Below are 13,079 nucleotides of genomic sequence, written 5' to 3'. Positions count from 1 at the left end.
CCAGGGCACACAGGAAAAGCGCCCATCTGCTTCTCCACCCCTCCCCCTCTCCTTCTTCTCTGTCTCTCTCTTCCCCTCCCGCAGCCGAGGCACCATTGGAGCAAAGATGGCCCAGGTGCTGAAGATGGCTCTGTGGCCTCTGCCTCAGGCGCTAAATGGCTCTGGTTGCAACAGAGCGACGCCCCAGATGGGCAGAGCACCGCCCCTTGGTGGGCATGCCCGGTGGATCCCGGTCAGGCGCATGCGGGAGTCTGTCTGACTGCTTCCCCATTTCCAGCTTCAGAAAAATACAAAAAGAAAAAAAAAAGAGACAGGGAAAATAAAAATACATGTTAACCATATTTTTGAATAATTAAAAAATATTATATATCATTAATGTTAAAATTGCACATATGAAACCAAACTTGGTATCATCAGAAAAAAGTGTAAGGTTGGGGTTTTGCCGGGCCCTTCAGAAGTCGAGGCCCAGAGCGCCCCCCAGTGTGCTGCCCTTACATCCGCCTCAGACTAGGAGCCATTCATTGGTCTTATGCACAGAACCCTAGGGCACATCTGGGGAAATAAAGGTTCGTCCCTCTTAAATAGTTACGACCTGCAGGAGCCACTATAGATAAGGTGACCAATTGTCCTCCTTTAGGCAAGACAGCCCTTCTTTTGTAAGTTCCGTCCTCCCTCAAAGGAGGACCTTTTTGATATTGGAAGACTAATCTGTAAATGTCCGTGTTCCATCGATGCAGTCGATCCATTGCGTGTGATGTGACGTATTTGTTTCTAAATGAGTACTTTTTTCTTACAATTATTATTAAAAATTAACAGGCATGTAAGCATAATTACAATATAAAATATTACAAATTTTTTATTATGCATTTATCATATTGTACTGTATTACTGTTGCAATGAATAAAATGTTTCTTATTTACGATATTGTTTTCTTCAATTTATTTTTGTCCCTTTTATTGTAAAAAAGTTAGTCACCTTACTATAGAGGCTGGTTTGAGTCCCGAAATGCAAGGGGGCAAGGTAACTAGATTAATCTGTAAGCTTTCCAGGAAGGAATTTAGGTTTCTTTTCTTTTTAAAAAAATTTATTTATTGATTTGCGGTGGGGCGAGTTAGGGGGAAAGTGAGAGAGAGAGGCAGACAGGCAGGCAGGCAGAAACATCATCTGTTCCCATATGTGCCCCCGCCCGGGATGGAACCGGCAACCCTTGAGTATCAGGCCAAAGCTCCAACCAAGCCATCCAGCCAAGGCGGAATGCAGTTTTAATAGAGTAGCTTGAATCTATTTCAAATTGTTCTGGTACAATGAAAATCCAGATGACAGGCGACTTGATAACCAAGGTCTTCCGGAAAGCGACGGAAACACGTTCTCTTTATGGAATATTGGGTCCTCTCTGTGGCCGTAGAGCTCGCGAGTGCGCCTGCGCAGTGGAGTAGCGGCGTCGAGGTAAGCAGTCAGTCAGTGGTGACAACTGCAATAGCGACCCTGCCATCCTCGCCATGAAGACCCGCTTTAGCACCATTGACCTCTGTGCGGTACTCGCGGAGCTGAATGCCAGGTAACGTACTACAGGTGACGGGGCTCCTGCGGAGAGTGCGAGAGACATAGGCCGGGGCCCCAGGGCTTGACTAGGACCTGCGCAGTGTTCCCCCGCACTGCCCCGATGCCGTTCTCCTGCGGACCAGGCTGGGCCTGGATGGGCGAGCGCGTGACAGCCTTCGTGCCCGCAGGGTTCCCAGGCGACGCCGGCGGCCGCAGGCCCCACCCCTGCCCTCCCGGGTTGCTAGTCTCGCCGGGTCTCGCGTCCGGCCGCGGCGGGGCTCTCGCTTTGCTGGCCTTAGAGTCGCCTGGTCTAGCAGCTAACGTTTGGTGAAATACGGGGCGCCGGGTGGTCGCCAGGACGCCGGAGTAGTCATAAGCTCCAGGGGGATCCAGAATGGAGGCCCGATGTCTTTGACGCTCCTCCTCGCTCAAACCGGGGGTAGGGGGGTGGAGGGGGCATCCCCGTTGGAGCTGGAAGTGACAGATCTGGATTCTAGTCTGGATTTTTATTACTCAGCTCTGTGAGCTTTGTCATTATTCCCAGGGCCTTGTTTACCTTTTTACCCACTCTACTTTAAAAAAAAAAAAAAAAGCATTGGGCCATTTCAAAAATGCAAGGCATTGTGTGGTGTTCCCAAGGCTGATGGACCACCTTTGTTCTCAAATCATTACACTTATGGGGTGGACTGAATGCCTGATGGCCTCCGGTCTTAAAGGGAAGATCGCGGAGGTTCCCCCTCATTCCTAGGCTCTGCTTCTGCCTGCAGCTCTAAATTGTGTGAAGTTTTATGTTTCGAATAATGCTGTGATGTTACATGTTTCCTTTCTCTTCGCAGCTTGCTAGGAATGAGAGTAAACAATGTTTATGATGTGGATAATAAGACATATCTTATTCGTCTTCAAAAGTAAGGCTTCTTTTATCTTCAGTAATTAAATGAGATTATTGTTTGTTGTTGTTTTAGTCTGTACTTTTAGTCTGTTTCACTGAGTTAGCAGTTGGAAAATACCCTGAAGAAAAAACTGAATTTTCTCTTCTACAGACCAGACGTTAAAGCGACACTTTTACTTGAATCTGGCATCCGAATTCACACAACAGAATTTGAGTGGCCTAAGAATATGATGCCGTCTAGTTTTGCCATGAAGGTAAATTTTAACTTATACTTCAAAGTAACTTTTAATGCCCTGAGATTGATTACTAACAATTGATGTTTTAAACTGTTTGGTTTTCCTTTACTGTTACAAATAGAGACAAAATAAAGATACAGAGTAGTTGATGGATACTGGAATAAATGAAGTAGATGTTTATTGACTTCTTATTACCGTTCACACCCAGTTGTACTTCAAATCTTTCTGTTCCCACAGTCAGTATTCTAGTTCAAGCTTTTCTAGTTCAAGCTTTTATAACGCTCAACTTTGTATTCCCTTAACCATAGTCCACTTCACAAATCAAAACAATTCTGTTAGACCAACATTAATTTTTTCTAAAGCACCATTTTCATTATCTCACGTTTTATGATTCTCTAGTTTCTGAGTATCCCATATCCTAGCATTCCTGGCTTTCTATGTTCTGTTCTTTGCCTCACTCCCACCCCTTTTTCCTAGGCTTATCTTCCATAGTTCACTTTTGAGCTATCAATCCATATTTTATTGGAATACTCAGTGACATTAGTATGTTACCAATTATTATATCATTTTACTTTTTACTTCTCTCCTTGCTTTTATTTTTACTATTAAAACTGAGATTCTGCAGTACTCATTTGCTTATTGACATAACAGATATACTGAAAGTTCATGTGCTACAGAAGAAAGATGTTAGAGTCAAGATATACCCTAATTTTTAATTAATGGTGTTGCCACTCATTTTATAACTTGGAAAAATTATTTAACTTTTTGGAACTTAATTTCTTTACATGTAAAACATGGATAATATCTCCCTCATGGGCTTATTGTTGAGGATTAATTGAAGTAACATGTAAAGCATCTAACACAATGCCTGACACATATTAGGAATCCATATGTATTAATTTCCTTCTTCCTCTCCTCCTCACTTTTCTTCAGAAATTTATTTGTTTTTGGCATTGTGTTATTTCATTAGAGGCTTTACAGAGAAGAGCCTTATCCCAGCAACTTAGAATCTGTTTTGGATTGCAAGTTAGGTAAGTGCTTCCCAAATCACAAGGGCTGTCATAAAATTATCAAATTTTTTAAAGTTTATTTAATAGTAACCCAAAATGGTTCTTTTGGAGATTGTCCTTAATAGTAATGATACTTTATATTTTATATCAATTTTCAAAGTAATGCATATTTATTTAAGTTAACATCTTAGTGGATATAAAGAACAAATATCATTTTAGTTTTACAATTTTTGTAACAAGCAATTGGATATATGATACTGGGATTGTGTAAACCAGATTAGGCTATACTATCAATTGGAGGTGGAACACTTTTTAAAAACATAGAATTTTATTAGTTAGGTGTACATGTCAATCTAAATGTGTACAAGGGTTCTCTCCAATGGAGCAGACAACGTTAAGCACTTTGTCAATAACTTAAAGTTATATGGTGCAGGCAGTTTGTGGTAAGTTACAGTGTTTGTTCTGGTTCTCACATTTGGGGGTGACAGCTATAGCTCAGTGTGTGGAAGATTGTTTTCACCAAGCTGCTAATAGGGAAATAAACAGAAACAAAATGTACATATGCACTATATGTCCATACGTATTTATGGTAAATAATCTTCCCTTTTTCACTAGTCCATAGTGCAGACTAGTTCCTCTCAGGGATGCCTTTTATCTTTATTTTACTCTACATTTCTTGAGTAGAAAGATTACTGGAGGACTCTGGAAGACTTGCTCATGATTTTCCCCTGGGGATTTAAAGATAGACCTATTTGTAAGTCATTATTTAAATCAAAATCCATATAGGTTACTCTTAAATCAGAACTGTTGAATTTGGAAGAGGGAGGTTGTTTATTCTATGAAGTTTGAAAACTCTTCTTATATCAGCCTGAATACATAAGTATATAAAATGAGAATTTTAGTCAGTTTGCACTAAAAGGTCTGGAGAACTCTTAGTTGTGAAAGAGTTGGTATTCTAAGAATGACTATATATATACCTTATTTTTGAATATGATTTTAGATTAATCTCTCTAAAATTTGTGTTGTATTTGAGTCTTGAAGAAAAGAAAACATTCTTTCTTACTGGTCTTGATCAACTAAAAAAAGGTCTTTTAAATTCAAAAATTTAAAACAATTGTAAGATTTTTTTTTTTAGTAGTTACAGGGAAATCTTTCTATTCTGTTATACTTAAATATTTATACTAAAGGATGGTACAAGTAATCTAAAACAAAAGGTATTTACCAAATAAAATTAGCTAATTTTATTTTAATTGCTAATTAGAACAAGAACCTTATGACTAGGGATCTGAGGAATGGGATTTGATAACGAATAAGAGTTAGGATTTAAGGTAGGTTAATCAAAAGCATGAAGATAGTACCAGAAAAATTCTATTTGCATTATATCAACAACTTTTGTGGAAATATAGGGTAATTGGATGTAAGTTGGAGGACTGATTTACAGAATACCAATAAGCTCATGGTTCAGAATTTGTATATGAAGTAGAAGATTAGTGTTAACAATTAACTGTGAACACAAGTACATGAAATGTAGGATACTTATAAGATTAGAGTAGAAAGAGACTTAAAGAAAATTATGGCTTTGAGTGAGGTCATCAGGGTGAGAACAAGGGATTTAGCAGTGGCATAAAGCAGCAAAGTACATTTTTTGGGAAGCATCTATCTGTGTCTACTTAACAATTAAATATAAAATACTGTTTCAAAGTTAGCAGTCAGAGTTGTCTGAACCAAAATGTTTTTCCTTGATTATGTGCAAGCTTTTATTTTATACTGTTTTATTTGCTTTTAAAATAGTATTCCTGATGGTCATGAAAAGAAAAAACCTATTTATAAACCAATACCAAATGATTAGAAATTCACTTTTACTATACAAATGCATTTTTCTTTCATTTCTTGCTAGTGCCGAAAACATTTGAAGAGTCGGAGATTAGTCAGTGTGAAACAGCTTGGTGTGGATAGAATTGTAGACTTTCAATTTGGAAGTGATGAAGCCGCTTATCACTTAATCATTGAGCTCTATGACAGGGTAAGTTAAATTTGTGGGTGGGGTGAAGGAGAATTCACCATTACACCATGAATTATTCATGTACTAGTGCTGTAAAACATAGGCAGGAAATGTTCTTTTCTGTATCAAAGGTCATTATTAGTACACTAGGATAACAAATGCCAAAGAAGTAAAATACAATCTTCCAGTTAATAACCTTCATTTTGTCTGGAGATCAGAACTTGGGCTGACGTTAGCCATTTAAAATGGCATTATGAATGTGGGAGACGAAGATCTGAGAATTGAAGACATTACCTGTTACTTTTACATTATAGGACTAGTGTGGTACAACCTGGAAATAGTCAGATAGCTGTGTCATAAATAATTCATTGTGTCATCAGTCATAAGAGGAATACTGATGGCTTCACCATTCTTGCTTCTTGTCTCTCACTCCATTGGTCACCAAATTCTGTCTTGGAAATGTTTCATGAGCTACTTACATATGCATTGAAAATTTAAATATATAAGAGCAGGAATTTAAAATACAGAAAGGAAAAACCAAGTGGTCCAATCAATGGTCAGTTACCAAATCAACCAAAGGTACTCTATTGTGGGAGCTGGCCAATGTGTATTCAGGCAGCCGCCTCTGGGGTGGATACTCTGCATAAGAGCTTAGGCGCTTCCACTAGAAAAGGAGAGCTCCCACCGGTCAGGACTTACACTCCACCTGACCACTCTTAGTGTCCTTTGTACGATGCTAATATTTTCAGCTGTTTAGAATGTCAGGAGAAAGACATACACTTGAAATAGTATCAAGAGTATTCTTTATTTTTTGTAAACATAATAACTTTAGGAAAATGAGTCTAATTTAAGGGCAATCTTTGTCATGCTAATATAGGGTGGTGAGAAAAAAATGCAAATAGGGGCTCTGAATAAAAATATTAGAACCAGTTAATGAAACTAAAGAGCACTGAAGACAAAACAACTAGAAAGGAAGACGAACTGCTTATGAGAGAGAGTCAGCAGACACTTGAACACAAAGACTGAGAGAATGCCGTATCAGAAGACAGAAATTATTGAGAAGTGGGCTAGAGCAATATGGTACAAGAAAAATGATATACGTGGTGAGAGATCTAGGTACAATTTTAGAAATTTTTTCAGAAAACTGGAAATGGCAGGTGATCAAGTACCATATTTCCCCATGTATAAGACGCACCTTAATTTTGGGGCCCGAAATTTGAAAGAAAATGTATTACATAAAGTAATTGAACTCAAGTTTTATTCATCATAAAATTCATACAACTTCTTGTCCCTGTCAAAGCTCCCATCCGTTAGCTTGTCCTCATCTGCGTCTGATGACAAATCACTATCTTCAACAATGAGTGCAAAAACAAGTGCGAAAAAGCAAGAAATGCAAGTAATAAAACTACAACCACTGTATAAGACGCACCCAGTTTTTAGACCCCAAATTTTTCAAAAAAGGATGTATCTTATATGTGGATAAATATGGTAACAAATATTTCAGGGCTTTCCATGGGCCAAAGAATCCTATCATAACTATGCCCTACTCCACTCCCCAAAACTAGCATTACACGGAGCTTGCAAACCAGCTGTCTTCTAAGAATAATTATTTATCAAGCCTTTCTTAGAAATATATATGTTCCATGTCAATGGTTGCATTATTAATAGAGACTACTGTTAATTCCCAAAGTCCAACAAGCTTTTTCTGTGTTCATGCCTAGAGGAGCAACATGAATAATTCCACAGCTTTGAACAAATGTGTCTTCTAAAATGCCTTACATATGTTAATAAGGAGCCATAGAAATCACGTTCTTATCCTGTTTGGCAGATTTGTTGTGTAGAATGTATCAGCAGAGTATTCAGGAAAGTGTTGTTAACACCTGGAAGGGGTACAGACATCATTCAGCCAAACAATGATTTCAAAAAATATTTTTTCCAATACAAAAAATGAAGCTATAGAAGTACGAGGTAAAAGTATGGATTAACATTGGTGAATTTGGGATGAAAAAGACTTCTAAACAGAACAGCAAAAGCAAATATTGATAGATAGAGCTACTTAATTTTAGAACTGCGTAAGGCAAAAAACACTGGACTATATTGGAAGATGAAAAACTGGGGAGAAATATTTAACTTGTGTGGTATAATTTTCATAAAGTACTGAAGTGGAAAGATGGGCAAAATGCTTGATTAGACAATCAAAAAAGAATAAATACAAATGGCTTATAAAAGCATGAATACATGTCTAAATTCATGAATTACTGAAAAATAATAAGATATTTTCCTCCCTTCACATTCTTCCTCAGTCAATATGTATATAAGCAGTTAAAAAGCTTGACAATAAATAGTATTAGCAAGAATGTAAGGAAACAAGAGTAGATTAGAACAGTGTTTTTTAACCATCAGTCCACCAGAAATATCATGCTGGTCCACAAAAGAGTTAACCACCCTGATGTTGTATGAAGATTATAGACCCAATGAGCTTTGTTGAATTTGCTTATACTCAGGGTGAATTTTGCTGTGGCAGTCCCTGAAATAATTCTCTTATTTTCACTGGTTCCCAAGTGTAAGAAGGTTGAAAACCACTGTTCTACACACTTTTCTTTGTCAGTGATTCCTTTAACCATTTTCCTGCCCCATCCCCTTTAGGCAATGGCAGCTGTTGCTGCTGCTCACAGGGAATTGATTTTGTATGTGGTCTCAGGTGGTGGTTAATTTTTAAAATTTAATCTCTTAAGATTTTTTTTTAAACTTTATTCTTGAAATAGTTACAGACCCATGGGAAGTTGCCAAGATAGAACAGAGAAGTCTGATATAGTCAAGTTTCCCTCAGTTGTTTCATCTTCATAATTACAGATAATATCAAAGTCAGGAAATTGATATTAGTACAAGGTATAGCATAGTATCAAAGTCAGGAAGTTGATATTGATACAATGTATACATATAGTTCTATGCATTTCACCATATTTGTACATTCCTGTAACACCCACTGCATTCAAGATATAGAATTCTTCCATTACCACAGAGAGCTTCCTTGTGATACCCCAGTAACACCCCACCCCTCTTCTTCCCACTGTCCCTACCTCCTGGCAACTACTAACCTGTTTCATCTCTGTCATTTGTCATTATAAATTGATTTGTTTTTATTTTTCTGAAGTGAGAAGCCTGGGTGGGGGGCAGACAGACTCCTGCATGCACCCCGACTGGGATTCACCTAGCAAGCTCACTAGGGGGCGATGGTCCACCCATCTGGGGCATTGCTCTGTTGCAACCTGAGCCATTCTAGCGCCTGAGGTGGGGGCCATGGCACCGTCCTTGGCATCATCCTCAGCACCCAGGCCAGCTTTGCTCCAATGGAGCCCTGGCTGCAGGTGGGGAATGGAGAGAGAAAGAAAGGAGAGGAGGAGGGGTGGAGAAGCAGATGGGTGCTGCTTCTGTGTGCCCTGGCCAGGAATCAAACTGGAACTTCCACACACCAGGCCAACACTCTACCACTGAGCCAACTGGCTAGGGCCTATAAATTGATTTTTTGTATTTTTCTGAAGCTGGAAACGGGGAGAGACAGTCAGACAGACTCTCGCATGCGCCTGACCGGGATCCACCCGGCACGCCCACCAGGGACGAAGCTCTGCCCACCAGGGGGCCATGCTCTGCCCCTCCAGGGTGTCGCTCTGCCGAGACCAGAGCCACTCTAGCGCCTGGGGCAGAGGCCAAGGAGCCATCCCCAGCGCCCGGGCCATCTTTGCTCCAATGGAGCCTTGGCTGCGGGAGGGGAAGAGAGAGACAGAGAGGAAGGGGGGGGGGGTGGAGAAGCAAATGGGCGCTTCTCCTATGTGCCCTGGCCGGGAATCGAACCTGGGTCCCCTGCACGCCAGGCCGACGCTCTACCGCTGAGCCAACCGGCCAGGGCCTATAAATTGATTTTTAAAAGGCTTTTCTAAGAACCTTAGTGGAAAGGACATACCAGATACTCTTAAACAGAAGTTGATAAACTACAGCATATGGCCCCTTTTAGTAAAGCCTGGGAGCTTAAGAATGGTTTGAGGCCATATGTATCCCATAAAGCCTAAAATAATATACTGTCTTGCCTTTTACAGAAAAAGTTTGCTGACCCTGCTCAATAGACTCATGTCTGAGCTGCTAATGCTTAGACAAATGCCAGACTATCAGGGTACTGGGTTGGGATTTATGAGACTCTTGTTAGTCTAGAAGCAGATGATGTATTTTACAGAATACTTTCATGAAAATAGAGTGTAACCTATAATCTAGGAGATTAGATTATCTAGAACTGAATAAACTGGAAAGAATCTAATTTTGGTGTTTTGTTTTGTTTTTCAGAATTTTATTGGTATTATTTTTATGATGGTTATATGATAAAGCCCTTTACCTTTCTCTGACCTTTAATTTAGTAGGCTACACTTTTACAAATTCCAGTGACATTCTTTAATTCGTAGTTGGCTCTCATTGAGCACTTAGAATTTAGGAACACATGCCTTTTACTGAGTTTATTTTTTAATTGCTCATGGCAATCTTTTTTACTTATATAGGTTCAATAAGAATTTGTCCTTTAACTCAGTAGTCCCCAACCTCTTTTGGGCCACGGACGGATTTAATGTCAGAAAATATTTTCACGGACAGGCCTTTAGGGTGGGACGGATAAATGTATCATGTGACCTAGACAAGCGTCAAGAGTGAGTCTTAGACAGATGTAACAGAGGGAATCTGGTCATTTTTTAAAAATAAAACATCATTCAGACAAATATAAATAAAACAAATAATGAAATTATTTATTCTTTCTCTGCGGACCGGTACCGGTCCACGGCCCGGGGGTTGGGGACCATTGCTTTACTGGAATACAGTTAGACAAATTGTGCAACCAAAGTCATACCTATAGTGTCATATTTGAGAATAAATCTTATTTAATTAGGTATGATGAGCTCATTATTAAAGAACAAAGGTTATAGTTTATGTGTAGATCCACTGTCCACAGTGTATTCCTGAAAACCTGATCATGTGCCTATACTGTGGCACACACATGGTGAGGCAGACAGAGGATTAGAGCTGTGAGGATGGGAAACACAGAGTTTATTCTTGTATTATTTATCAATAAGTATATTATTTTCTGTTCAAACAACTGTAAACCTTTTGCTTCACCCTGCAGGATGCTAGCATACAGGTCATAAGGTTACTTCCTACAGATTTAAGTGGCTTTAAATAGAGGAGTTTACCTTTATTTACAGGAATTTTCCTACATAAAGCCACAGACAAAACTGGTAGTGATAATTTTTTTTGGTTTGATTTGATAACTTTGAATTAGAAGCAAATAATAATTTTTAAATCTTTGGAATAATAGAAACTTGAAAATAAAACCCCAAATTTCTAGAAGTCTCCAGGCAGCAGTGGTTATAGTGGCTTTAGTAATTGTTTTATACATATGGCTCTAGATTTGCTGACTATAATCCAAGAAAGTTTGTATATGATAATTAACATTTATTTTATAATAATTTTAGATTTATAGAAAAGTTGCAAGGATGACACAGAAGGTTCCTGTATACCCTTCATTTAGTTTTTCTTAATGTTAATATCTTACATAGCAGTATTGCATTTGTAAAAACTAAGAAATCAACATTGGCACATTATTATCAGTTACACTACAGCCTTTATTTGAATTTCACCAGTCTTTCTTTCCATGCCATTTTTATATTCTGGGATCAAATCCAGAAAATGCCATTGCATTTAGGATCTTTCTCTTTTGAACTGAACAATTGGCATGCATATAGTCTAGGTTCCAGAGGCCCAGCTAGTGATTAGTTTGGAATAGATATTAAGGATTTACTGTATACATGAGGGTATACACTTGGGAATTTTCAGTAATCACCATGATACCAAAAGAGGTAGGTTGTGTGATGCTTAGAGTAGATCTTGAAGATTGTTCTTTCCTCGGTCTGTACCAAGGTTTGATCTTCTAACTTTCATGTCTAGAATTTTGATGTATGGTTTATTTAGAGTTGACCAGGCCTTGGATAAAAAGGCTGTTGTTACTCATTTAAGAAAGTCAGTTTGGGCCCTGGCCGGTTGGCTCAGTAGTAGAGCGTCGGCCTGGCGTGCAGAAGTCCCGGGTTCGATTCCCGGCCAGGGCACACAGGAGAAGCGCCCATCTGCTTCTCCACCCCTCCCCCTCTCCTTCCTCTCTGTCTCTCTCTTCCCCTCCAGCAGCCGAGGCTCCACTGGAGCAAAGATGGCCCGGGCGCTGGGGATAGCTCCTCGGCCTCTGCCCCAGGCGCTAGAGTGGCTCTGGTCACAACAGAGCGACGCCCTGGAGGGGCAGAGCATCGCCCCCTGGTGGGCAGAGCGTCGCCCCCTGGTGGGCGTGCCGGGTGGATCCCGGTCGGGCGCATGCGGGAGTCTGTCTGACTGTCTCTCCCCGTTTCCGGCTTCAGGAAAAAAAAAAAAAAAAAAAAAAAAAAGAAAGTCAGTTTGTTAATTTGTGACAATACAGTTCCACTAGGAAGGACTCTGGAGAAACCATGCTAAGATCAGAAAGTACTGTATTGTATACATCAGAGTCAAGCACAATATTTCCCAACAGGTGTTCCATGAACACCACAATCTATAAGATAATAGATTAACGGAGAAAAATGAGTCCCATAGTGATAAAAGTTTGAGGAACTTTGAGAATAAGGTAAAAATTTAACCTAGGACTATCAGTGCCTTTAATATAATAATGTGATATGTACATTTCCTAGGAAAGGATATATAGAGTTTCCAAAATTAATTTGATCACAGAATTCTTTTTTTTTTTTAATGGGAGTATCAGGAGCCATCTTATAGAATACATTTGACAAACCTTGATTTAAGGAAAGCCTTTTCAGGGAAGTAACTGCTTTACTGGAGTCTTTCAGATGTTCTGGGTAACTGCACAGTTTGATTCAACAGGTATTTATTGAGCACCTTCTGTGTTCCAGGCTCTATGACCAGGTCTATTTTGCAGGTCACACCTTTCTGAACAAGGCACTATCTGGACTTCTATCCCAGACCTCTGCTTTCTCAATGCAGTTGACTTTTTTGTTCTTTCAGTTAAATAAATGTTTAAATTTTTAAATGCATGATTGCTTTGAAGTCAGATCCTTTAGCTGTGGGTATGTACCACTCTTTAACTACCTAGTAACTTCTGGTTACTTTTATATCAAGGTGAATGCTGTCCCCATCTCTTGAAGCCATTTATCTTACAGCCTGTCATTCCTCAAGATATTGGGGCTATTTCTACCATCTTCCATGACCAACTTTAAATAGTTATTAAGGCATTTGCTACTTCTCATGGATGCATCTTTTAATTATACACTAACCCCTCTCTTCACTGTAATAAATTGGAAAGGTTGTATTCTGAGGGCAGTTTTATTTTC

At 39.3% G+C, this 13,079-nt stretch overlaps 1 protein-coding gene across 1 annotated transcript in view; it reads left to right on the top strand.

The window, feature by feature from the left end:
- The first annotated feature begins 1,420 nt into the window (after positions 1–1,420).
- Positions 1,421–13,079, top strand: part of NEMF (nuclear export mediator factor) — a 54,830-nt gene continuing 43,171 nt past the window's right edge. The window contains exons 1-4 of the mRNA XM_066277923.1: positions 1,421–1,558; positions 2,379–2,447; positions 2,583–2,685; positions 5,575–5,700. Of these exons, the coding sequence (XP_066134020.1) occupies positions 1,500–1,558; positions 2,379–2,447; positions 2,583–2,685; positions 5,575–5,700 (357 nt within the window). The 5' untranslated portion in view covers positions 1,421–1,499. The remainder of the gene's footprint in view (positions 1,559–2,378; positions 2,448–2,582; positions 2,686–5,574; positions 5,701–13,079) is intronic.

Source organism: Saccopteryx bilineata, chromosome 4 (genome assembly GCF_036850765.1).
Source record: "Saccopteryx bilineata isolate mSacBil1 chromosome 4, mSacBil1_pri_phased_curated, whole genome shotgun sequence".
Classification (NCBI taxonomy): Eukaryota; Metazoa; Chordata; class Mammalia; order Chiroptera; family Emballonuridae; genus Saccopteryx; species Saccopteryx bilineata.
Note: the sequence above shows the minus strand (reverse complement) of the source record. Positions and strands in the feature narration are given on the sequence as shown.